The following is a 27080-nucleotide window of genomic DNA, read 5'->3' on the forward strand; positions in this document are numbered from 1 at the left end:
CCTGGTAATAGGTGTATGTATGTGCCTGGGCTGGACAGAGGATAAAAAGCCTCCTGCTCCTGCCCAGCAACAGGTTTGATGCCATAGTGGGGCAAGGGTTAGTGGTTTGGTGATACCTAATCAGGGTCAGACCCATGGGGATGATGCATTTGCCCTTGCCACCTCCAAGTCTGAGTAAGCATTTGCCCAGGCTCCTGGTGCACTGTGAACATCTGCACCTCCTGCATGGCCCTCAGTGGAGAAATCTACCCTTGTCCTGAGGAGCAGCGGGCTGGGAGGCACGAGTCCTGTGTGGAGGCACCTGTCCTGCAGCCCCAACTCTGTCTCCACCTGCTCCCGACATCTGAGCAGCTTTGCCTGGCTTCACATGCACCCACAGGTGAGATTCCCAAATCTCGTCTAGGTTTGGGTGCACAGAAGCTTCCCTCTGTGCTTGCGCTTCTGGTGTTAGGCCTGTCTAAAAATGGCTGCCAGGGTTGGAGGAGCAATTAGCTCTTGCCTGAACGCCAGCTGTGGTCTCAGCAAGTTCCCTGTCTCAGCTGGCAAGCACGCTCCGAGCAGGCTTCTCCAGCACCTGTGCAGAAAAGGGGAAACAGGAATTCTGCACCTCTTCTTCCTCTTAGGATTTTGGGAAAGAGAAAGCAGTTTTTGGAAGCTGAACAGGGAGGGGAAATGCAAGACAATGTATTCGATTCAGCACTGAGGGTTGGCTGGAAGTTTGGTGGGAACCACTGCTCTGCTTTTCCTGTGGCTGTGAGCACCCCTTGTGGGCTGATGCTGGTGGAGATCCTCCCCTCTCTAAACCTCGCTGCAGGCTGGGCACCACACTGAGCCAGCCCTTGAACAGCTTTCTGCCCGGTGGCAAGAGTCCTGTCGCTGATGCTGGGATCAGGACCCTGTGCCCCAACCCGTGACCGAGTCCTCTGTGGCGTGAGGTTTGGGGTAGCGGGAGGCCGCTGCATCTTGATCCCTGATCATCTGTTTTCTGTAGCCCAGCCAGTGAGTGAGGCAGCTAGTGGGAGGCCACAGTAATTAGAACATTTGGAATGAATTTGTGAAGTGCTGGGACAGTGTCTCCCCTTTGATGGTTTTCCTGCAGGAGGGAAGAGTCAAAGGCTCTGCAGCCCCGTGCCAGCCAGCGGTGCTGCATGGTGAGCTCTGATCCGACTCCAAATACACACGAAACAAGTTTGCTGGGCTCAGCTGCATCCTTGGCAGCACCACTTGGTGCCTTCTCTGAAGGGACTTGGAGTGGCTGTGCTGGGGACTTCTGGGGTGAGAGGTCCCTTCCGGGTAAGGGAGGGGGGCAGGAGCCCCAACGCAGCACCAGCAGCTTTTGGTGGCAGTGTGGGAGGTGGGGCTGAGCCCCCGGCCCGGCTGAGCACCCAGGGGTGCAGGATGGGCAGTAGCCAGTGGAGGGCAGCAGTGGCCTGACCGTGCTCGGGGGGTGGGGGTGGGGTGGGGGGTTGGAGCTAGCGCCCGCCCCCCCCCCCGCAGGAGCAAGCTCTTCATCCCCATCACACCCACATCATGGGGATGTGCGTCCAGGTAGGGGTCTCCTTGGAGCTGCTGGGGGTGGGATGAAGCCAGATGCCTTTGGGGACCACCAGCTCCCACCATGATGACCTGACTGTCCTAACCAAACCCCGTTTCCTTGAAGACCGAGTTCTGCAGAAGTCCTTGTTTCACATCTGTCTGGTCCCAGGGTGGCAGCAGGGTCTGACTGCAGGGTCTGACTGTGTCCAGCAGTCACTGCAGGACATTCTGTGGCTTTCCTTCCCTTGCTGGGGTCTCACAGATGGCTCTGGGAGCTGCTCCTGCACCGGGACATTGCTCCTGGCACCATTCCTGGCTCGTTCATGATGAAATCCCAGCTGGTTTTATTCTCCAAAGGAGCCACTGAGTCTCTGCTGCTGACAGAGAGTGACTAGCACTGTGGCACATGCTCCCGGGGTCGCCACATGAACCCTTCCCAGGGTGAGTGCCAGAGGGGACTTCTCCCCCCCAGCCCTGTCCCCGTGTCGGATCCAGGAGCTGAGCTCAGTGCTCAGGTCCAGCACCATGTCACCTGGGCTGGGGACTGGATGGGAGCCACTGAGGAACTCAGCGTGGTTCAGCCCAAAGGATGCATGGGCATTCCAGGGCCACTCGCTGGCATCCCCATCCCAGGATACTTGGGGATGTAGGTTCCTGCCAGGCATCACCAACACTGCTCCTGGTCACTAGCACGGTGGCGCTGGGTGTCATGCAATGCTCTCCGGTCCCACTACCTCTCTGGGTGGGTTCACAGCCACAAAACTGCCTCTCAGGCTGGCTGCAAGGGCCAGCGCAGAGCAGATAGGAAGGAGAGGGATCTTCCTTCTCTACTTGGTTTGCAGTGGGGAATCTGACTCCCCGGGGCTGCAGTCTCCCGCCCATGCTATGGGACAAGTTTTAGAATCATAGAATGGTTTGTGTTGGAAGGGACCTTAAAGATCATCTAGTTCCAACTCCCCTGCCGTGGGCCAGGCCACCTTCCACTAGACCAGGTTGCTCCAAGCCCTGTCCAACTCGACCTTGAATGCTTCCAGGGATGGGGCATCAACAGCTTCTCTGGGCAATGTGTGCCAGTGTCTCACCACCTTCATAGTGAAGAATTTCATCCTAATAGCTAATCTAAATCTGCCCTCTTTTAGTTTAAAGTCATCACTCTATGTCCTGTCACTACATGCCCCTGTAGAAAGTCCCTCTTCAGCTTTCCTGTCGGCCCCTTTGGGTACTGGAGGGGTGCTATAAGGTCTTTGCAGCTTGGTAAATGTAAGGTTTTTCAGGTTTATAAGGTTTTGCAGCTTGGTGAATCCAGACACCCTCCAAAGGAATGGTAGAGCAGCCCTTAACTGCCCTGGTCAGGAGGGGAGAAGCCTTCTCCTCTCCTGGGGAAAGGTTTCCAGCCCCTGCTCTAAGCCAAGCAGAGCAGCACCCCAGCCCAAATTACCTGCTTGTCCTCTGGTACTGGGATACAAGGAGAGCAGAGGTCTTGTGTTGATCTAAAGAGTCAGAGCAAACCCCTGGGCAGACTCAAGTCCATCATGTTACTGAGAGCCCTCTTCTACCTGCAGGCTCCTCAAAGTCACGGCGATCCCCGCCCTGTTCTCAGGGCATACCCAGCTTTACCATCCAACAGGACCTTTTTCATGCAATCGCCCCGTTTCCCTTTGGAGGAGCAGCAGCGTTCATATCACCTGGCACTTGGCAGCGTAAGGGAGTCGTCAGAAACTGGGCAGCATCTGCTGGATTTGGAATGTGTGTTGGGGCTTGCAGAGGATCTTTGGTGTGGGAAGGAGCCTGCCACGAAGCACAGCTCTACCTGCCGCCCACTGTCACACCACAAGTACAGGTCTCCAACAGCTTGCTGCAACCCACTGTCAGGGTCTCAGCACCCTCTGAGAGGGTCCGTTCCTTGCCTGCGTCGGTGGCTCTGATCCCACCTTCCTGCCTGAGCAGCGCCTGAAGATATTCAAAGCAACATTAACAAAAACAACAGGTTTTTTGCATTTTAGCAATCTGCTTTCAAGATGTGGGGAAGACGGAAGCGGTGTTTCAAAGGCTTCAAGCGCTGCAGCCCCGCCAGACATGGAGGCCTCCACAGATGAGTCATGCTGGAGCTGCTGAACATGGGCCTTCCAAGGTGGGTTTATGTGGAGAAGGGTGCTCAGTGCCTGCTGGCCCAGGTGACACTGTCCTCAGTGTGTTGAGTCCATAAATCTTGGCTGTGTGTCCTCTAATTGGGCTCTGGAGCTGTGCTTAGGGGTGTCCAACAGCTCTAAGCATGGGGCAGAGCCTGGAGCTATGTGCAGCCAGGGCAAAGAGGTCTTCAGCCATCCTGGAGGTGGCCATGAATGGTTCTAAGCATGGCTGGGCTGGGAGCAGAGTGGTGAGAGGGACCAGCCATGTAGACAGCAGGGTCAAAGATCTGCCTGGATACTAGGTTCCTTGGGGTTGTCCTCCCACTGAGCTTGACAATGCCACATTGGATCCCATCCTGCCACTTGGCCAAAGTTGTGCTTGCAGGACCCATTGCCTGGCAGGGTGGCTGCTGAAAAGGGGAATCTGTCTGCAGTGCCAAGCAGAGCAAGGGAGAGGGGACCATTTTACAAGTCTTGCAGGAAAGAGGGACCTCAACAATGCATGGTAGCACTGCTCTGCAGGGCAGCCCTGCCATGCAGATCTGCCTGGATGCACAGTCTGCTGCAAGTGCAGTCCCCAGCTTTGCAACAGAGCTGGCCCACCCTGTGAGGAGGGAGCCGACTCAGCACACATTTGCTCTTTGGTTACTGGCTGTTGCTTGTAAAAAATAATAAAAATTAAAAAGAAAAAAGAAAAGAAAATCCCCCAAATTCCATTTAATAACTGCAACCCTTCCTTGCACGGAATGTCCTGGTTGGAGCAGGAGGGAGCTGCATGCTATCATGTGCTGGCTGGAGCAAGATGTAGCGGGCATGGGGTGTTTTTGGACACAAATGAGAGGCTGGGGTAGCACTACCTCAGCGGCAGTGCTGAATGGGGCCAAGACAGCAATGCGCTGGAGGCAGTAGGTATGGGGGTAGCCCTGGGTATGGGACAGTGCTGGATATGATGGGTAGAGGGTAGCAGTGGATGTGGTAAGGTGATCTTGGACATGGTGGGTCAGGATGGTGTTTGGCATGGCCAGTACGGGTTAAAAGAACAAAACATGGCTAGAAGGGAGCTTTTGGTAGTCTTTGGTCTGGCACCTTCCTCACAGCAGGGACAACTGCAAGGTCTCATTGTGTAGCCCTGCATCCAGCCCCATTCCTGAGTGTGGCTCTGGATCTGGATGGGGTGGAGAAGATAGGACAAGCTGCCCAAAGGGAGCATGGCATGGAAGAGGCCCTGTCTAAGATGTCTTTGATAGGCCAAGTAACCCCAGAGGTGTCTCGTTGCTCCCAAATGTCATATCTCAAGCTGGATGGGTGCTGGACTCGTGGACACGAGCCCAGACCAGGTTCTTCTGGTCATCATCTTCAGCCCCAAGTCCTGCCAGGCTGATGCTCTTCCCAAGGGAATTCATGGTCCTGCCTTCTGCTTCTCACAAGTCAGCAGGTAGAGGCAGGTTTTGGTAAAAACTAGCAGTGGGATTAAAAGTCCCCAATGGAGCTGGTTTAGTGTTGGGATAAGCTAACCAAAGTGCAGATGGAGCTGGGAGGCAGCCATGGGCTGAGGTGTGGGGGGCAAGCATCACACAGAGAACTGGGAATAGTTATTTTTAGGACATCTTTCAGTTTGGAGAAAAACCAAGTGAGTAAAATGGTTCAATATGGTTCCAATATTTAACAAGGAGGCTGAAAATTGTCGGGTTGGAGTATCTAGGAAGAGCCTTTGAGACAATATTTATGGAGAGCAATGATGTGCAGCCAAGAGGAGCCAAACCACAGCTTTGCAAAGAGGTTATTGGATGGTCCTGGTACCTCTGCGGAGGTTACTCTGCTGTCTGGAGGGCTCTGGTCCTCTCCTGCAACAGCCTATGTTGAGCTGGGTTGGCAGCAACTTTTCAGGGAAGGGCTGTTGCTTATCTTCCTCCTAAACTAAGAATGAAAGAGCAAAGAAATGAAGAAAGGGCTAAAAAGCCAATGATCTGAAATATTTATTGCAGAGTAAAACACAACTGCAAACAAAAAGGCAAGCAGTAGAAAGGGTGCCCTTCCCCTCCTCCTGCAAGTGCTTGGGGCTGTGAGATCCTCCACCAGATCCTATTTACTCCACGCCTGATGTAGCTGGAAACATCTCGCTGAGCCAGTGCTGTGCCAGGACATGTCTCTTGGCCCGCAGTTCCTTGACACAGTTCAGTGGTTTAAAGACCTTGTGGGGGAGAAATTATTCTGGGAATAATTATATTAAAAATCTTGTGGGTTGGTAGCTAGGTCCTGAAGCTGAGGGCTCCAAAGCCTAAGATCAACCCTCAAAAATAATTTTTTCTCCACTATCTCCCCAGTGCCTGGAAGGTGGATTTGATTTGGGATGTGCAGAGTTTGGGATGGGCACCCCAAAGCCCACCAGGCCAATGCATGCTCCTCTTCCTTTCCACATTGGAATTTTTTTTCCCCCCATCTTGGGGAAGATCTGTTTGGTGGGATGGGTTCAACCGTATTCTGGTTGGAAGGCAGCTTCACCCAGGAAGGGTGTTGGGAGAAATGGGGTGTCCACATTGCAAGTGTCAGCAGTGGGAAGAAAATTTCATCAGGAAGGGGATTATATTTCCAAATGCTGAATTTACATTTGATCTGGTTCCATTTTTTGTTACTCTAATCCTTTCATGCATCCAGGTCTTGCACTTAGATATTCAGATCCTCCTCTCTGCTGCCAGTGCCTTTGCACTGCAATGACTTGGTATCACTTGCAGATTGCTTTAACCTCCCTCTTGGATTTTAGGCAAATGAAGATACTAAGAAAGCCTGTCCCCAGCTAGTCCTCGAGGCACCTGAAGCCTATGGCAGTCCCTCTTCCATGAAGCCCCTTTTAGACTATTCCTTCCCCATTTGAAACCCCCTTTTCTCCAGTTTACCTACAAGTACCTATGGAGCAATTTATCAAGTGTGTTAATAAAATCCAGACAGAGGAGATGTACTGTATGGCCTTTGTTCAGAAAATAATTTTTGATCAAAGACGATTATTGGGTTAGCCCAAGGTGAGCTTGTTCTCTGCCATTTTTATCCAATTATCTCCCTATCTTTGATAGTTTTTGCCTTCCAGATTTCCTCCAAGCCCTGCACACTGCCAAGGTCACGTTCACTCTCCTCTCCTCCCCTTCTGACAATAAAAGCTCCATATTTACTGTCTTTACTCAGTTGGTGTTATTTTCCACTGAGTCGTATTTATTACAGATCTGGGTTTCAGTGCTCTAGCACACAATACTCACAGAGATTTGCCTTCACCTCCAAGGTGCTTGCTTCATAAACTCCTTGTGATGCACCTTTCCTGTGTCCTCATCCTCCTCACTGAATTGTGGAGTAATTTGGGGAGATGTCTGAATTATCTTTAAGACCAATCCTACCTGCACTGCACAGATATAATCCTCTTTTTTTTGCTCTCTTTTTATGTGTACAGCTAAAGGGCTTTCTAGCTTAACTTCTTTAGCCAGATCTGATTCAGCCTGGCTTAGGACAATTCTTACTTTACCCCTACAGAGTTCTCCAAGAAAGGGATGTTTTCTTTGATTCTTTTTCTTTCTACTTGTAAATGGAACTTTTCACTGGAGTTTTCCCTCTCCGTGTCAAAAAAAAAAAAAGTGATTCTCTAGTGAAACACTTATATTTTAGCTATCCATTTAGTTTAACCCATTTAGTTTAAGCTGCAGCTCATGATCACTCATTTCAGATTATGCTTTATCATGGCCTCCCTTGGCAGAAGGTCTGTTTCCCATGTCCCCTGACCTACAATGCTCTCTCCAGCCCTTGGAAAAAACAAACCTGCAATGAGACTATTTTGTTCCCCTGAAAACACCCAGCCCCACGGTGCTTTGTATCACAGGACATGTTCCTTTTTATGTTACAGCCTGGACAAAACCTTCTCATTCTGGTGATGGAGGAGAAGGTGAGGAGCTGGAGGACTCATTCCTCGATGGGGAGGAGAACAGCAAAGGGGACCAGGCAAACCAGCTCAGACCTACAAGGAACCCAGCTCCCAGTGAGGCAGCGATGTGGCATCTTGTCCTTTAGGAGTTTTTCCACCAAAATTATCTTCTCTGTGCCTTGTCCAGCTTTCATCCATTCCAGCTCAACGCTATGTGCCTGCACCCACCAGATAACTTGCTTAGTGTCACCTGGCAGCCATGCAAGGAGACCTGTGGACAGCAACGGGTACGGCTGAGCAGCAGGTATGGCTTTTCTAGAAAGCACAACCTAGAGCGAACCTGAAAGTGCCTTTGTTGCTTGGTCTGGAGAAGGAACCATTGAGAGGAGACCTGGCCATGGCCTTTGGGGGCTGATTTACAGAAGAGAAGAATGATCTGCTCTTCTTGTCCGGTCCAGATGGGGTAAGAAGTAATAGGCTTAAACTGCAGCACAGATGTAGGCTAGGTCTTGGGAAGGATTAGTGAGGGCAGTGGGTTGCTGGTGTGGACTGCCAGGTCCCCTTTGCTGGCAGGACAAACCAGACAGGCATTTGCAGATATGGCAGAGGTGCAACCCATCCATCCTGGGGACAGAGGGACACATGGGTCGACCTCTCCAAGTCTTCTCGACTGCAATTTTGCATGACTTGTTCTTTTATCCCAGTTAAAATTGCTGAATTTGAATTCATGACTTCAAATGAAGGAGAGGATGCAGCAGGATGCATTGGTGTAGGAACCACTTGCTGGGGACACGAGGTTGGAGGGGCTTCATAGCCAGCCCTGCTCACTGGCCTGCCTGCTGATACTCAAATCACCTCTGTAGCATCCCTGATTTTTCCACTGCCTCGGGCTCCTCTGCTCAGGACCATGTGTTCAGGTCTGTCTGTGCTCCCCCAACTCTGATATGATTTCTCCAAACATTACCCAACACCTTCCCTGCTTTAAGCTCTGTCCCTCAGGTAGCCACACAGCTTAACACACATCCCATCGCCCCCCCCCCCCAGCCCCAAGTATTTGATATTGATTGTCTCTATGTCCTGGACTCTGATCAGTCCAGGTTTGGTGCTGGGTAACCCCATCCCAACACAGCAGTGACATACAGGCATGCGGTGGGAGGAGAAGAGAAAAGAGTGTTTTTGGGTACCAGGGTACTTGGCTCTGCAGCCGGCATGGCCCTGGACAAGGGACTTGATCCCTTCCCCCTCTGTGCTGCACAGCACTTCCTTTTTTTTTAATAAACCCCTTGAAGTCATCTCCAGATTTTGCAGCTTGTGCCCTTGCCTTTCCCTCCTTTGATTCTTACTTGGAAGCTTTTAGCTGATACATTAGCCCAATAAAGCCCAACAATTGGAGAGAAACCCAATCTTGCCCCCACCCTATCCCCCTTCTCCATTGAGATCAAACAGGTTTTAATCGGAATAGAATTTCCTTTGACAAAATGAGTAAAATCTGCCGCTCGCATCTGCCCAGCCAGCCACTCCTCAGCCCTGGGCTGTGTATCTCTGCTTGGCAGAGGAGCTGAAATCCCCCCTTTCTGCTCACCCCCATCCTGCTGCCAGCCCTGGCTGCACAGCCCATCCTCACTCATGGCTTTGTCACCCCTGAGGGGCAGTGGGGTCCCACTGCACTGTGCCAGGAGCCCTCCCCTGCAGAGGTACAGAGGATGCGAGCACCAGCTTCAGCTGCTGGAGCATCCCAGCTGGCCCTCCTGCAGCGCCTGGCGTCCTCCCGGCGTGCTCAGGGATGCACTGAAGTCCTGTGGGTGATTCGGACATCTGCTCTCATGGCAGTCCCGTGGCTAGCTTGCAAAGTCCCTCTGCAAATGAAGGCTCCTGCCGTGGCGCTCAGGAAATGGGCCTCAAACCCAACTCCAAAGCACCAGCAACTCGTTCCAGCCGCGGAGGGAAAGTTTCCTTTCATCTCCAGCCAGGAGTTTAACCGGCCTTTCGTCTCTCCCCAGACAGGGCTTTGAAGGCTTGCAGCGTCCTCCCACATGTGCTGCTGAGGCTGGGAGTGGTGTTAGCTCTAGGACTGGGAGGAAGGACCGGGTGGAAAGCAGCATGGGAGAAAAGCATTCGTCCCTCTGGGAGATGCCCAGATGGAGCAACTGGAGGCACTCCTGCCAACCATCTTCACCCCGGAGGGTCATGAAGAGCAGGGGGTGTGCGGGGGCTGGGGACATCCATGGGCTGCAGCACTGTGGGACATGCTGTTCCATGGGTCTCCTGGTGGTTTTGAACTTCTGCACAGTCTGTTCTCCAGACAGTTTAAAAGGTTTTGGAGCTCTTTGAGATGGAGGCAGAGATGCTACCCCCTGCTTTACCAGGCTTTTGGAGGCTCTTTGGGCTTGGTGGGGCTGCTTTCTGCCCAAGACTGTGCTGTGGGGAGAGCAAGGGTGGTTTATAACGGTTGCAGAGATGGAGTTTGATTCTTACAGGCAAACGTGAGATTTGTGGGCATGGGTCCAAGTTGTCTAACACCCTCTGCTCCAGCACTCACTCAATCCCCCTTCTCCAAAGTCCTTGCTCCTTTTTCTGGCCCTCTGTGTTTTGTTGATAACAGACCAGGGCATGGGGTGGTGCTGATAGGGGGTGATGCTGATGGCCCTTGCGGCTGGGGGTGGGAGAGGGCCCATCCTGCCCTCTCCCTTCCCACCCAAGTGTGTGCTAAGATGTTGCTCATAACTGTGCTTTGCCAAGCATGGGCTGCCTGGGAGCCACGGGAAGTCACCAGGCTGTGAATGTGAGCTACTAATTTGCTATAAGATGCTGGTGGTTTGCATGAGCATGGACTCTCATGCAGAGCTGTGTGAAGAAAAACCAGTGTGCTGGCTTTTCTGAGACCCTATTTTCCTCAGTCCCTTGGATTGGCATGGCTCCAGTTTGGCTCATGGCTCGAAGGGAGGAGATGCAGAAATCTGAGTCAGCTTTGAGTGCTTACAAAGTTGCTCACATAAAAATAACTCAGCGTTCTTTGGGATGTTCGTCATTAGTATCATCCGTCTGTCTGTCTGCTCTGTACTTTTGTGGCCTTATCCTGCTGGTAGGCTTTGCAGTATTTAGATAACAGCTCAAGGAAAACTGTTAATGTTAAATGTATGTGCTCGCTAGCGTCCTCCTTTTTTGCCTCCTTGGATAGGACTGGCCTGGCTCTGGTTGCCCCTAGGAAAAAACCCACATTTCCCCCCCCCCCCCCCCCCCCCCCCTTTTCACTCCGACCCAGTTTCTGAACCTGAATGTCTGGTCGATTTGCTGTGAGCAGGAGCACGAGGGACCAAGACAGTTTGTTTGCTGCTTAGGAGTAACACCAAGCAAAATCCCATCTGGACAAAATGCTCTTGGACAGTGCACTCGTGGGGCAAATTCACCCTTTGCTATCACCTTCTTGCACAGATGTTTCCAGAGGCTGTTTTGCTCACAGATTAGACAAAACCTACCATAAATGTTTGCCTTGTTGCTAATGGCAGTTTTCAACTTCGCTTTCCCACAAATACATGAGCTGTTGTTGGAGGATTGCATGGCGCTCTGCGTGGGGCAGATGGAGGTCAGGATGGCTTTGGCTTACTGGATCCTTTCCAGTTCTGTGCAGAGAGAAGTAACTGCACACAAAAAAATACATATTTGCCTCAATCAAACTCCTTTTAAAGCAAGAAACTAGGTTCAGTGCATCAAGGGAAAAAAAAAAGTCAACTTTTGGGCTTTATTGGGATTTCAGGATCATGTGCAGGGGAGAGGGGAGGGAAAGCTTAGTAGTGGGATGGCAAAATGCATGGCCATGCACATGGTAGCTAGAAGGAAAAATGTGAAGGATGGATGAGTAGACAGCTACTTATGTATGGAAATGGAGTTAAAGCTGCAAGAGATGTCCAGAAGTTGGATGCTGAAAGATCTGTGTGAAATAGGGATGGGCACAGGGTGACCCACAGATAACACATCCTAAGGGTCAGGAAAAGGCAGGCAGAAATGGGCTGGTATGGAGCCCAGGGGTGCAGCTTGCAAAAATAATGACTGTATTTCCTCTTGTGAGCTCCCATGCTTCAGAAACTCTGCTTTTGTGGGGTTCATAGCTGCAAGGGGAGGCTTTGATGCCTTTGCAAGGGGGAAGCAGGCCCGGAGCAGTGTGGTTAGGCAGCATTTACACATTCAGAGAAGATTAAGCCATGAAACTCCCTGGAAGCAGAAAACAACCCTTTGGTTTCCCTTCCCACGGACCTGACTGGAGGCTGTAGGATCTCCTGGCTGGAAGTGACTCACCACAGGAGCAGCTGAGCTGATGCACAGTGTGATGGGAAGATGCTTTGTGCTAATGCAGCCACAGCTGTCAGAATCCCTGCTCCATCTGACAGTGAGTCACTGACCTCTCATCCTTGGGTGCTAGCTCAGGTCCAGCTGGGTACTGGGAAACACTAGGATGAAATGTAGAGTTCCTAGTCAAGCCCTTGCATGCAACATGCTCACAGCACACCTTATTTCCTTGCCCTCAAATGCCTCAAACAGATCTGTGGTTTCACCGTGCCCCGTTCCTTACCCACACCTGCTCACAAAGCACAAATCTTGGTGCCTCCAGCTGGAGGGAGCCCGGACAAGTTGTCCTCAGCCAGTGGTGCAGGAAGAAGTACATGGAGGTAGCAAAGAAGAGGGCAGAGATGGGTTTGCTTTGCACCAGGAGAAGGAGTTGCACATGTGGAGCTGTGGCTGGGTCCTGCAGCTGGGTCTGTGGAGCCGGGGAGCTGCGGTAAGCCAGGATGGGCACCTCACAAGGTGCCTTTGTGCCTGGCATTGAAATCCAGGACAAGAAATTAAAGCCAAGAATGACAGGTTTTTATTTGTTTCTGAGGTGCAAGACAACAACAGGTGTAAGCACAACTACTCACAAACTACAAAGATGATGGAGCCAAACTCTTCTCAATAGCATTGGGTGACATAGCCAGGGGTGAGCAACTCCTCATGTCTGAGCAGGGGAACTGGTCCAAGAAATGTTTGCTGAAGAGGTGAAGTAGACTCAGGGCTAGGCTGCTCACCAGGCAGGAGTGGGTTTACTGCTTGCAGGAGCATCTGGGCTGTAGGGCTCTTGCTCTTTCCTTCCAGGGAGTTTCTTTACCTGCAGAGACTGCATTTGTGCTCTTCATCCCATCTCCTGGGGGAATGTTTATTCTGTTATCTACCAACCACAGCATGCATGTCCCCCCACCTGCCCCATCAGCTGGGGTGCCCTTGCAGGGTGGCTTCGTGTCTGCGAGGCTTTGCATGGGGTTTGCAAAGCAGCTGGGTCCTTTGGAAGAGAAAGCTGGAGTAAATAGGAGGAGCAACTGCTTGTGATGATCTTCTATTACTACCAGGAAAGCAGATCCCGGGGGGTTGATCCACTTTATCACTGCCTGGGAATGACGGAAATTCAGGGGGAGAGGAAGGTTGTAATTGCAGGCAGTGCTTGGTCTCTCAGCCAAGGCTGTTAGCGGTGGTGGCCGGAGAAGGGCTTGGCTTGGTTGCTGTGCCCCAGGCAGGAGCCCATCATGCTTGGCTTCCCCCCCGAGCCTTGGCTCATGTGGTAGCCGGGGCTGGGGTGGAGGCTGCTTCGGTGGGAATTATTCAGCTTGTGGGGAGAGCGAGGAGGCTCTTGGCAGTGGGACCCAGAACAGGGCGTTTTGCTCCTTTGATGGCCAGATGGAAACAGATGGGGAAGAAGGGGGAAAAAACCCCCAACAACTTTCACATGTAAAAATTAACTGGAACGGGATGGTCGTCAGTGTGGGGTGGTGGCTGGCATCTGCACACAGCATGTGGGGTGTCCTTCCATTGCTTGGCCCCAGTGCCACAGCTCATCCCACTGCCCCGTCCCACAGCTCTGCTCCCAGGGAAGGGACAAAGCAAGGCAGAAAAGCACTGTGACCCAGTCTCACCAGTAACACCATGGCTAGGCCCCATCCACCCCCCCATCCCTTCTGCCCCCCATTTAGGGAGGGGGGGAGGGGGTGCGTTTTGGTGGGGAACATCTTTTAGTTCTTAAAAAGTTCAGCAAGTTCCAGGAACATTATGTCACTTTGACAAGGAAATGAATTGTGAGGCCATCAATCAAAGCTGCAGGCACGCAGATCAAAGGACCCCGCAGCGCTCGAGCTCCCTTTTACAGCCAGAGCCCTGCACAATCCCCCTTGCTCATATTCCCTGCGGTTGCTGCAGCAACAGCACGCTACAGCGGATGCTTCACATTTTTATTCGCGCCACACATGTTTCCACTCTAACACTGCAATAACTAGAAAAACCTGTGAAACCAAAGCTGCTTCCCCAGCCTCCAGGGGCAGCAGCTATTCCTGGCTCCCTTTAATGTTCTCAATTTATTAGTGTTATCCTCCTTTTTTTCACACAGGATAAAATAGAGATTATTTTTGTTCTCTTTAACAAAGAAAAGAAGCTTGCAAAAAACCAAACAAAACCAAAAAAAACCCTACCCAAAAAACCCTCTGCATCAAGGCTTGGCCTCTGATTTTTTGCCCAGAATTATTTGCAGGCGTAATCAGGTCCTCGGCCATCAAAGCGATGCTATCAATAGCACTGGGCTCACACATGGACTGTGTTACCCCTGCACAGCCTCATCTCTTTGCAGCAACAGGCAGGTTTGCAGCCCCGTGTTACCAGCCTGCAAACTGAGGGTGGAGCTGGGGGTGGCACTTTCTCAGCCTTTCTAGCCCCAAACGGCATTTGCACACAGACAGTGATGTATGTCCTGGCCCAACCCCACTCTGCCCACCAAGGGCAAGTCGTTATATCTGTGGTGGTTGTCCAGGTTGAATCCAGCTCTCTCATTCACTCCTCTTTACACTGTTATAGCAGATGCAGCCCTGGTTTATGTCACACAACACAAGAAAAATCATGCGTTCAACCCTGTCCCAAAACCCAAGGATGCAGAAGCCTTCTGTCCATCTGCCTTACATCTGTGGTGATGGAGCATCAGTTCCATACCGAGCTCTTCTGCAGTGTGCTTTGACCCAAGGACCCCATCTACCACCTGAGACCTCCTCCCATCATAGCCAACCCAGCTCAGGGTGTCCAACAAGGTCATGACAGACTTCATACTCTAGATCCAACTCAGGAAAGCCAAAAGATACGACATCTTTCACCACTGAGTAAGAAGCAAATCACTGTAATAACTTTGCTATTTGTGATATTAAGTGGTTCCTCTGCTCTCTCGTGGGGTGTCCTGAGTGGGACAGAGCTGGACCTGGTGACAAGGCAGTGCCATGCTGTCCTTCAGACCATGCAGAGAGCAACGGCCTCTTGCTCTAATGGACCACCTCTGCAGATCTGTGGTGGATGGGGAGAGGCCAGAACATCCTGGCACAACAGTCTGATGTTTGTGTGAGCAGGCGAGTTGTACTGAAACAAGGTGAGAAAGCATTTGTGCCAAAGCTCAGCTTTGCTGGGACTGAGAGGAAAGCCTGGTCCCCTGTGGGGACAGCACGGAGCAGAGCTGGGATCTGTGAGGGGCTTTGGAGACCTGCTGATGGGGAAGAGGCTGAAAGGGCTTGGCTTTATTTGCAGCCAAGCAGATGGCAGAGAGGGGGGTCAGACATATCCAGGAGTGAAGGCTAGTGAAGAGCATCTACAGGCAATGTGAAGCTCAGAGACAGAAATAGGCTCAGGCTGACCAACATGTGTTTTCAGCCTACCAAAGGACCTGGTTTTGATGGGATGCCTCAGCCATTTTCTAAAGAAACCTTGGCTCCCACCTCAGCTCCATGAAAGAGCTCCTACCTGAGGTCCCACAGCCTCTCTTAAGTTACTGCTGTGCCTCAGGCTTGTTTTTGCAGGTAATGGACTCCCTGCTCCCTTGCTCTCTGCCCATGTGTGGTTTGATAGTGTCCTTGCTTTCTTTTCTTTCACCTTTCCTTTCTTTCCAAAGGGCTGTCTGCAAGAGCCCTGCAAACCATCTTCTGGGCTCAGACCTGCTGAGGACATCCCAACACTGGGGACTTTTCCTACCTAAACCAGAAAAAAAAGCTGCTCAGGAAAGATGGATATGAGTAGGGAGAGGATGGAGGAAGACCAGGAGGCGAGGTGGGCAGAGGGGCTGGGACATGGTGTGAATTCAAATCTTCCATCTGGTGGCTTCTCACTGAATCAAGCAAGCTAAGCTTTTTTTTTTTTTCTTTCCCTCTGCATATTTAAGGTCTGAATTTTTCACTGATCTGTCAAAACGAGCGCTATAAAACTCAGCTAGCTGAAAAAGCCAAGTTATTGAAACCAGTTTGGTGACTCGTGACCTTTCCATGAAAATTTTATGTTAATATTCTTCCAAAAAAACCTCACTGGAAGAACAAATTGGAAAGTTTAAGGGAAAAAGTACTCTTGCCACAAAACATCCAAATCTGGGTAAAAAAGCCCACTCAAGCGGTTCAGGGTGCTTAGCTGAACCTTCCTGCAGATCAGAGCTCATTGTATTTCTCCTTTTGCTCAAGGATATCAGCAACAATACCAAACTTCACTTCCTTCATCCAAAACAATTCTCCAGGGAAATTAGATTAAATGTCTTTTTTTTTAAAAAAAAAAAAAAAAAAGGGAAAACAATAAAAAAATAATAAAAAAATAAAACGCAGGCACAAGCCCGTGCCTCAGCTGGTGTTAATTGGCAGCTTCCCAGCCCTTGGCAGAGCTGAGCCAGCTCCTCCAAGCGCGGGATCAGAGGACCCTGGATCCTCCTTAAATCCTGCCCTCCCTGGGGTATTTTTTCCTTGCCCTTTGTTTTCTCTCGCTTTCCCAGGCCCCTGTGATCTATTGTCTTTCCGCATTATGAACATCTGATATTAGTTGCTGTCTTGACAACGCTCGCGTGTGAGTAATGTGTTGAGCCGATGCCCTGCCAGCACCATGGGCTTTGGTGAGAAGGAAGGAGCAAAGTCACGGGGCTCCATCCCAGCAGGTCCGAGTATCAACCAGTTTCTGAGCATCTCTTACTTATTTAAGCAATATTGGGTGTTTTTCACACTTCGTTTCTCTGCTAGTTCCCATCTGTGGCTACTGCCATCCCTGACAAGCTGACATGAGCACAGGGAGGATGGGGCTGAGCCAAAGCCCTCTAAAAACCAACATCATCATCCAGCATCACTCAGGTCTCCCTGGGAGAGGGGCTGAACGTGGCTCTTTGAGGTTGCCATAACACTTGGGCCCCCACCTAGCATGAAGGATGTTCAAGAGAAACCTGTGGAAGGATGAGAAAAGCTCATTGTATTTCTCCTTATATATCCTTAAAATAGAGAAAAGCACCTGTAGGGCATCCGCATCCCAAGTGAAAAAGCAGCATTTGGGTGGGTATAATTCGGGAGGCAAAGGGGTTGGAAAGGGTTTTACTGTGAGCACTGATGGACAATGGGATGTGTGTCTGGTCAGCAAGGCTACAGATGCTTGGCAGGTCTACAGAGCATATTTTTAAGAAATACCTCATAGCTGAGCTTGAATGGAAGTTTTTCTACTGGAAACCTTTGTAACGTGCTTGAGCAAAGTTGGCCAAGTCTCTTGCTGTTATTCAACTCCACCCCAAAGAGCGGAGAGGCCATCCTCCTCCTCCTCCTGCTCCTTTCCAGGCTGTAGGGCACAAGTCAGATGTTCTTGAACAGAGGTTCAAGGAAAGACTGCAGTACAACAGTATAGGGTATCCAGGATGAAGATAGTACTGACAAGGTGAGAATATTAGTTTGTTATATGCAGCAAGACAATAAAAAAAAGGTCGTTGCCTTTTGAAGGACTGCATCCTCCTGGTCATGCTCAGCCTGAGTTGCTGCATCTGCATTGTTGCCAGTCTGGGGGGAGGAAGGGGATCCCACCACAGCACAGTGTAGGCTCATCAGTGGAGGGGAATTCTGCAGTACATTATATATTTCTGCTAATAAAATATACTATATATGGAAATTTGTTAGGTGGTATAGAAAGGAGCTAATTTAAAAGTATCTATAGAGAGACAGGCATATGTCAACTCAATAATTTATGTTTTATTGATATTATTTTGATAAATTACTGATACTGTTTTAAACTATTGTTCCCATAATACCCCTTTGTGCTCTCATTATTAGACAGAATAGCAAAGCAAAAGTGTAGCAAGGGCTACGGAGCTCTGCTGGGGGTGAATCCCAACATCCCCAAGGAGCATCATGCCAGGATTTCAGGATCCCTCCAAAGACACTCAGGGTGAGAGTTCCCAATGACCAAGAGCCAGGAGCAATGCCAGGAGAGCACGATGAGCAGAGACAGCTTGGATGAGGCCAAGACATTGTGAAGAAGAAACACATTGGAGAGGCAGAGAGGGCACAGGCAGGAGATGGAAAGGTCATAGGGATTCCCAAAGGTGTAGGAGCTCTTTGGGGGCAGGTGGCTGGATGTGGGAGGATGGTGGGCCACCAGTTGACTCCAGTTTCATGTGCTGATTCTAGCAGTGTGGTAACAGAGGGCTGAAAACTATCGAATATAAGGAGGGGCCTGTTCAGAGTATTTTATGGCTTGGTAGTCTGACCTTGGGTAAAAGAGGGTGCAGCTCTCCCAGCATTTCTGCAGGGAGGAGAAAGTGGGTTTATTTGTAGGCAAAGTCAGGACTGGTGTGAGGAAGTGCTACTGCTTATAGTGCTTGATTTCCTGGACGTCGGGGGCTGAGCTGGCTGTGGATCCAGCCAGGAACAGAGTCTGGACCTATCTGCAATAGCTGCTGTATTTATTTGAGAGGAATATGATGGTGGATGAGTATTGGCTTCCATCTGTATAATAAGGGCTATTGTAGACTGCCAGAAATGTACAGACAGAAGAGAGATGGATGGATGGATGGATGGATGGATGGATGGATGGATGGATGGATGGATGCAAACTCAAATTAATTTTTAGTTATGCCATTTTTTAAGAGCAGTATGGATGCCTATCACTGTTGCTTCTTCCTTTGGACTGAGAGAATATCTCTATTGCTCTTCAAAACATACGTGGTGGCCCATTTCCACTTGAATCTCTCATGGATAAAAGTCTCCTATTCCAAACTGAACAAGTGAGTATCTCTGGCTGGCTTTTGCAGGGCCAACTGAGCTTAAAATGTTTTAAAAAGACAAAAAAAATCAAAAAAGCCTCCCCTGAACTCCAAGGCTGGTGCTCACATTAACATAGGCAATGTCCCCTGACATCCGGGCAGGGCAGCAGACGGGAGCATCTGTGCCGGAGGGCTTGGTGGTGTCGGTGGAGGAGGGAGGGAGGAAATCTGGAACCCATAAGCTCCACTGATGTTTGCATTACCTTGCACGGCTGCATTGGTCTGTGCCTGGTCCGCCCACAGTGCTCCTCGCCCTATCAGCAAGAGCCATTCCCCAAAGTTATCCAGACACCCTCCTCACTGTAGCCCAAAGGACAAACCAACGGAGCTCCTTGGAGGGCTCTGCAAGGCTTGGGAAATTTGGGGAGGCTGAAGGGTGGATGCTCCAGGGTGCACCTCTTGAGCAGGCGCTGGCTCCTCTCCGGGCCTCCTTGCCGCTGTGCCGTGGCTGTTGCATCTTGTGAGAGCCCAGAGCCCTTTGCCTGCAAGGAGTTGAGAAGATGAAAGAGGAAAGCATGTGCCCAGACTCCCCTGAAGGCAGCCTGGTCACCAGCGAGGAGGAAGGTGAGCGGCTGCATAAGAAATGCCTCCGCAAGCGTGGCCAAGGGGGCAAGCCGCTGGAGGACTGTGGTGCCCCCTCGCCGCAGGGCAAGCGGAGCAAGCGCAGCCCCGTCCCGCAGTCCTTCGAGGACATGCACACACAGCGCGTAATTGCCAACGTGCGGGAACGCCAGCGGACCCAGTCACTCAATGATGCCTTTGCAGAGCTGCGGAAGATCATCCCGACACTGCCTTCCGACAAGCTGAGCAAGATCCAAACCCTCAAGCTGGCTGCCCGCTACATAGACTTTTTGTACCAGGTCCTGCAGAGTGATGAGCTGGACCACAAGATCACCAGCTGCAACTACCTGGCCCACGAGAGGCTTAGCTACGCCTTCTCCGTCTGGAGGATGGAAGGGGCTTGGTCCATGTCCACATCCCACTGAGCCGGGGTATGTATCACCACCTCCCCACCAACCTCTGCACGTCCCTCGATCTTGCATCCTCCATCCATCTCCCCGGCTCTGTCCCGCGGTGGGGAAGCACACAGCAGCTGCCCCCTCCTCACACTCCACGTGCAAGCAATTTGCTTTAACAAACCCCAGACACTGCCAAGGCTGGCGCTCGGAGGAGGTGGTGATTCCCGACCTCACCGGGGCCAGGAGGACATTGCTGGGGGCTGAGCTGTGGAGCCCTCAAGCGACTGATCTCATTTAACGAGGTCTGGTCCAGGGCAGGCTAGTGAAAGGTTTAAACCCAGGGCTTAAAACTCTGATTTATCCTCCCATGGTAACCTGGGAGGGCACCTAAATCAGCACACACCCTCCTGAATGTGCTTGGGTTACCAAGGTGTCAAAACCACATGAACGGGACTGGCAGTAGCTCAGCAGCCATTGGCCAACAGCTGCTGCTGCTCCCACTGCGCAAAGACCCCAGCCTTGTCCTGGCCACCTGGGTGATATTTGGCAAGTGGTCCCTGAAGCCATTGGGTGGCCCTGGGGTCTCCAGCCTGCCAGGCTTTCTCCTACCCCTCTCCTAAAGTGCTGCACGTAAGATGGGATCTGTAATCCCTTTGGATCTGTAGGAATAAAATATTGAGCGAGTATGCCAGGGCAATGACATTTGCCCATTTGTTGCACTGCACCCCTTGTCTGATGTACCCAGCACCACCAGCCACCACGGGCACAGCTGCTGAGAGGAGAGGGGGTTAATCTTATTTTCTGTGCTGTAGGTCTCGTTGGGCTGAGAGAAAGGGGGAATGGGGGGAGAAGGGTCAGCTATGTGCTAATGTTTCCTGTGGCCCATGAGCAGGAGCAGAAAACTCCGGAGGACATTCCCAAGCCGCGGACTTCAGGGACACTTCTTGGGAGCCCAGCCCAGCTCCCAAGAGTCTCCATTGTCCCCTAAACAGGATCAGGGTATCTAGCTTTCCTCCGGCCCTAATTCATTAGCCCCTGCCTTGTGTCAGCCCTGGCACTGGGGCTGAGAGACCAGCAGGTCTTCTGGGGAATCCAAACTTAAAAGGACTCATTTTTATTGCACCCACCACTACGAAAAGACAGACCCTTACTATTTTCTGCAAGTAGTTGGGGTCAGCCTCCTGCACCCTCCTTGTGTGCCATTTCTCCTCCTGGCTGGTTGCACTGCAGTCCTGATTCAGTGCAGGCACCTGCATGACTGTGCCCAGCCCTGGTTTCCCTGCAGGTAGAAGCAGCATATTTATAACACGAGAGACTCCAGACCTTGGGATGAGAAGTGCTAAGGGCTGCAAGACCCTAATTTAATCCATGCTGACCCTCAGCTGTGGCAGGGACTGGTGTGATGCTGCAGCCCAGTGTGGTGAGACCACTGGTCCCTGTCTCGTCACATCCTGCTGAGGACAATGATGGGCTCCCGGTGCCCTTGCCTTTAGGGTAGATCTTGGGGAAGCCATAGTGCAAAAAAAAAAAAATCTGCCCTCCAACTTGGTCTCACATTTTGAAAGGCCAGAGGGAGTGGTAATGGGAGGAAAGTGGCCTTTCTGAGACAAAATAAATTATAGCAAATGCCTGCAAAGTGGCCCAAGTGATGCCTGGACAGCAGGGCACCCTCCACTGCAGCCGGTGTCCCCCTGTAAGCACCACTGGCCCTCCTGCCACTGGGCTTTGCCACTTAACAGCCCTGAATTTCAGGCTAGATCTGCAGATGTAGGTGCAAGGGCTGGCTAAACGTGTTGACCAGAGGGATTTCATTTCAGGATGTGCCACATTTAAAGTCTCATTTTCCTGCAAGTCTTGCTGAGATCTCTTCTACCCAACAGGAAAACTGTCAGTTTCCTAAACCCATGTATGGATCTAAATTTTTTTGGGCAGACCTGGTTGTTTAAAAAAATGACTGTCCTTGCTGGAAGCAGGATTACTGCCCCTGAGCCATGGCTCAGGACACCTTCCCCTTCAGGACAGCCAGAAGTGAAGTGTGCAGTCACTTGTTCTCACTTTGAGAAGCCAAAAAGCTGCTGGGGACAGTTGGGATGCTGAGCCCCTCGAGCAAAGCAAGCCTGTATCCCCACCAGAGCCTCACTCGCCCTTTTCTGGGCATCACATTTTTGCAGCCGAGTGAGTTTTCCAGTTTGTAACTGGGTTATCCCATGTTGGGGGATGCGGGGTGCTTCATGGATTCACAAGAGAGGTGTAATCAGCACGTCAAGTGTACGGGTTTCTTTGCCAGATGGTTTTCAGGTTCTTCAGCACTATGCTGACAAAGTCTGTGCTGGCGACTTGTGCACTTCGTTAAAGCCCAGCTAAAGGCATCTTCACCTTGGGGAGGTGGAGGGGTTTTGAGTCTCCCTCCACATCGTCCCCAAACTCAGGGCCATTGGTTTCGGTGCACGCATGTCTGCTCCCAGTTGCGTGTGTGGGCTGATGTGCAGCTCTGCATCCGGTCATTGGCTTTAAACCTGTTTATTTAAGCTGAGTGCTTGGCAGGAATTGTGTTCCCATGATAAACAGAGGCATTAAAGACCCTTAGTGATCTTAAAGACCCCTCTGCTAAATGAAAAAGCCTGCATGTAAAATCCCTTGTGTCCTGTGAGCATGGTAGGCTCAGCGTGCTTATCATTGCTGGTTAATATTCATTCTAAGCTTGCTCCGGTGCTTGCCTTGAGGCAAAGCATCCTTTAGCTGAATAGATAATAAGCTGCTTTGTGCCAGCCTGCAGTGGCATTCGGGTACCAATTAGCAATTCCCAGTTGGGCAGGGAAGTAATAGGAGGAGGATTTGTTAAACAAAGACCAGAAAGAAGGAATGGCCACGGGGAAGCGATGCTAGAGTTGGAAAGGCTGCATCTCTCTCCTGTAAGTGAATTAACCCAGTGCTTGCAAAGGGACTGTAATTTTATAATGTAAAGCAGCTAACGGCTGCTGCGAGTGCCAGCATACTGGTCTCCACTGGAACTCAGCCTATTGAATATCAAAGGGTGCTGGAATAGCTGGATGTGGATATGCCCTTGTTAACCAGGAGACATCATCCGGTGAAAGAGGGATTGAGCCCTCAGGCAAGAAAAATAATGTTTGAAGTCCCCCAAGCTCATGGTTTTTCAGCACAGGCTTGAGCACATTAAAATGTTTTTTTTTCCTGCTGGAGGAGAAAATGAGGCTGGAAGCTGACACTGCTAGGGAGAGAAGACTGGGGAGTTGTAACGGGTGATATTCCTTGCCCTTCATTTATCTCCCTGGATTTATTGTCTTTCTCGCTTTGCCCTCACTTAATTGTCTATCCTGAAAGACCTTGGGTAAATCTTCCCTTTGGGGACTGTTGCTCTTGCTTGGATTCTGCTTTGTCGGGTGTCTGTTTCATTTTCTTTTATTTATAAATATGTCTCATTGCACAGTATTAAAACACCAGAGTATTAAAGGAGCTTGGGGAGATCTCACTTCCTGATTCAGAACTGCTCAGAAAATGCATTTAAAAGAGCAGCTGCTTCAGAAACCTCTCCGAGATCCCTCTGCAGATTAGCAAGAGAGCACAGTTTCGTCTGCTTGAGATTCCTTGCCATCCTGGATCAGTCCTTTGAAAGCAGTGAGAACGGGTTTCCCTCACTCACTGCTGCTTAAACTGGCCAGGGTGGTCCAGGACCTCTGGGCTGGGCTGGAGCAAGCCCAGGCACTGGGCTCCTCCTTGGATGGGTCCAGCAGGCAAGGAGTTGCACTGGCAGGAGCCACCTCGCTTTCACTTTTGGTTTGAGTTCCCAGAAGAGACAAGGAATTGCCCATATCCTGGGAAATCTGTGCCTGGGTGATTTTTCTTTTTTCCATTCTGGTCAAGGGGCCGTGTTGAGTACCAGCTGCTCCCCGCCATGTGCTCTGGCAGGATGCTTCTGGGATTTGCTCCTTCCTCTGGCAAAGAGCAGGTTTAGAGGCCAAAAGGTTCCTCCAAAGGCTGCCGTCTTCCCACACAAGTGCAGAGCTAGTGTAGCATTTCCCATGGCATCTGCAGGACAGAGAGGGAGAAGAAATGTTTGGTGCCTTGAAGGCTCCGACTTTGATGCCCCAGGACAGTATGAGCGGCGCAAGATGAGGGATGCCAGACATCCCCCAGAATCCCAGGGCTGATCTCTGGGTAAGGATGCAGGACCAGATGGGGCTGGGGATGATTATCCTGACCACCACCAGCCCAGCCTCTGCCAGGGCTGTCAGGGGACACTCTGACTGCTGTGCAGGAGCAAGGAATGGCATCACCTTGCTGTCCCAAGCTGCTCAGCCCAGAGCAGAGAGAGCTACAGGCTGTCCAGCCAACAAGGACATGTTAAAGAGGGGACTGGGGCTGCCATTAGTTTCATTGTCAGAAAAACGTTCTTCAAGCAAAAATTTCCACCTTTCTGTTAAAGATGGAAGCACTCGCCAAACCTGCCTGGTGGAACCAGGCTCCTCTCCATTGCAGCAAGACAGGTTCTCTGCACTATTCAGGATTAGTTAAAATTAAAACAGAGATAAAAATTACAGAGCCAGCCCTCATGAGCATTAAAATGTCTGCTGCTTTATGATCCCCATGAGGAGACAGGCTTGCTAGATCTCAGCTGCGCTCGCTTAGCCCAGAGGAATGCCTTTGAAACGAACCCATATTTCACCACTGAATGTCACGGGAATGCACCTGGGATCTGAGGGGGAACGAAGGAGATGCGTTAACAAGATGGGCTTTGCATTTAATTTCCTTTTATAGGGCTGTATCTGAACAGAGATGAGGGTGTTAATGCAGCAGAGGGAGGGAAAGACAGTCATCAACTGGGGTGTTGAGGACGGGATTGCAGAGCTTTGCATCTCCCCAGTTCTGTGGTCTGGTCCATGCCAGCCCTGTGAACGCCCATCACCAAGTCCTGCACACTCAGAGCAAGGCTGGTCTCCTCTGGAGGCTCCCGCAGTCCTTTGGCAGCCGTCGAAATCGTGCCATGAGTGCGTTATTAGGCATTAGACCTTGTTGGCTTGAGACATGGCTATGCCATGAGACAAGGGGAGATTATGAAGTTTTATATAGGCTGCATATAGGACAGCCCTGTCCTGCATAGGACATCCCTGGGCAATGCCAGCTGGAAAACAGCCTCTTTGGTTGCCTGTTGTGCCAGACACTGTTGCCCTTGAGCACTGTGTATGTGCACAGTGCCCATCACAGACCTTTTGGACCATGGTCCCAAACAGTCAGCAATGGGACACATCAAACTTTGGGAACTTTTTCTCTCTCTGCCACCCAGCTTGGGCAGGCTCTGGCCTGTTGGTAGCCCTGCAGGCAGCCCTGCCAGCCTCATCTGCATTATCTCAGCCGGTGCCTGAGTTGAATTATTGGAGGGTTTGACTTATTCCTCTCCAGGCTCCTCTCCAGAGAGTTAAAGGTCTCAGAAATTGTGCAAGGAGGGACTAAAAAAGCAAGAGGCAGAGCTGGGGAGGGGGTGAAATAAAACCAGAGACCTGAGGGTGATGGGGAAGAAGCTCAGAGGGCAGCAAAATGAAACCGTTGCCCCCACAGGGCTTGATTCTAATTTCTAATCTCATCCAGCCCTGGCAGGAGATGTTTCCCCCTGCCCAAGGCCTGGATCAGGCTGCTCTGCCCCTCTCCTGCACTCGGTTCACCCACACCATGCCCCCTGGCTCCAGGCTGGTGTCCAGCGTCAGCTGGAGGCACCTGGCAGCTGCGTGGGGTCCCTTCCAGCATCACCCTCCACTGCCACCCACCCTGGGGACAGCCCTTCATGCTCTGGGCTGGAGAGGAAACAGTTCGTCACAGGTTAATGCCTGTCCTCCTTGCAGAGGGGAGGGAAAGAGATGAGAGGTTTGGTTGCTTTCCTTCTCCATCCTTGCTGTGCTCCCAGAGGAGCATATTGGGGGTAAAAGCTGTGGGGTTTTTTTTGAACACCCACTGTTGTGGGCTCAAGGTGCCCATGTTCACGTCACAGTCGACATTGCCCAGTACATCCCATGCGGCTACGGGGAAGTCTGTGAATTCCAAGGCATGAAGGCTCAGGAGCCAGAACCAAACATGGCTCTTCCCTCCGCTGGCTACCCAGCCAAGCACTGGATTTGGCATGATTTTGGGAAGCCTGGGCTGGCTGTGCCAAGCCAAAACCTTGGTGACTTGGCAGCCAGGTTGACCCTGCCTGTCTCCCTTTAGGTCTTAGGCCTCCACTTCAATGGAAACAAGCAGCAGCTCGCCAGCGCCCAGGCACCCAGACCCAGCCACCTTGCTCTCCTCCAGCACCTGAAAAAATGACAGCAGCCTCCCCAGCGAGCAGGAGAGCACAAGTCCCATCCCACCCTGCCAGCCTCCTTGCCTGCTGGGGCTGCTCTGACCCCTCCAAACCCTGGGGCTGGGGCAGAGGGACTCAGACCAGGACCCAGGTGGTTTTGCTTGGAACAAGCTTGTTTGGATGCTGTGTACAAAACTCTTTAGGTTGTAATTTATTTTTGACTCGCAGGTAAGAAATACTCAAGTTATCAACTCCTGTAATAGCTGCCTGTTTTCCCAAGCCTGCAGGAAAGCTGATGTCTCTGGCTCAGCGGACTTGGTCTTCCCCACATCCCCACTGCCTGCAGCCAGGATTTGCAGGCAGCTGCCTTCTGCCAGGACCAGGCAGGACAATTCCTTTTGGGATGATAAGTGCTCGTGCCCTCCCTCACTGGTCTGGTCCTCACCGCTTCCCAGAGTCCCCCTGGGATGTGAAAATGCAGCGCCCAAGGGTTTGGCCAAGGACTGAGCATGAGTCGTGGGTTTTGTCTGCTTTTATCCTGTTCTGGAGGTCTGCACCGTAACAGCATCATGGTTTGTATTGCTAACTGGCATGTGGAGAGGATCTGAGGGGGGCTGCTCAACCCCTCAATGAACCTTGAGGCTCACAACACCCTCCATTCACTCATAGTCCATGGATGTGTCTCAAAACCACCCACTCTGTTGGAACAACCCAATTTCTTTGAAATTACTGGAAAAATAAGGCTGGAGATGTAACATACAGCCCTTCCCTCTTCCCCATGAGAATTGGGGGAGTTTGGGGACATCTCGGGAGTGGTGCTGCCCTGGGGAGATTCAGGCTCTTGCAGGGGTGAGATTGACTTGGCGGGATGCGGAGACAGTGGGGGGGACAATGGAGGGGTGTTGGGGTTTCTGCATGATCCCAATAAAGTCCGGGGGAATTTTCCAGCGTTCAATCCTTTTGTTTCCAAAGGAAATGGTGCTCTCATTAAGCATGAGGTGGCACAGCTGCGCACCCACCCCTGCACCCTCCATCAGCACTGGTGCCTGGTCATTGTTAAGTTGGGCAAAGGAGAATCAGGTATTTTTGCTTGTTATAGCAGAGAAAGGGGGGGGGGGGAGGGGGAAGTCCCTTTAAATGAGGTTGTAACAGGCATGCAAACTGAAAT

At 51.3% G+C, this 27080-nt stretch overlaps 1 protein-coding gene across 3 annotated transcripts; it reads left to right on the top strand.

The window, feature by feature from the left end:
* The first annotated feature begins 1523 nt into the window (after window positions 1-1523).
* LOC102058366 (twist-related protein 2-like) lies at window positions 1524-27025 on the top strand. 3 transcript variants are annotated; one of them, XM_027800953.2, is made up of 5 exons: window positions 1527-3376; window positions 3540-3667; window positions 7549-18622; window positions 19069-19653; window positions 25837-27025. In XM_027800953.2, the coding sequence occupies exon 4, from the start codon at window positions 19162-19164 to the stop codon at window positions 19645-19647; it is 486 nt and encodes a 161-aa protein (XP_027656754.1). In that variant the 5' UTR covers window positions 1527-3376; window positions 3540-3667; window positions 7549-18622; window positions 19069-19161; the 3' UTR covers window positions 19648-19653; window positions 25837-27025. The 3 variants fall into 3 exon arrangements, with proteins under 3 accessions (XP_027656755.1, XP_027656754.1, XP_055552457.1); XM_027800954.2 differs by having other exon boundaries at window positions 1524-3376; window positions 7549-19653; window positions 26141-27025; XM_055696482.1 differs by having other exon boundaries at window positions 7549-19653.
* Window positions 27026-27080: the final 55 nt, after the last annotated feature.

The sequence above is a fragment of the Falco cherrug genome, chromosome 19 (assembly GCF_023634085.1).
Source record: "Falco cherrug isolate bFalChe1 chromosome 19, bFalChe1.pri, whole genome shotgun sequence".
NCBI lineage: Eukaryota > Metazoa > Chordata > Aves > Falconiformes > Falconidae > Falco > Falco cherrug.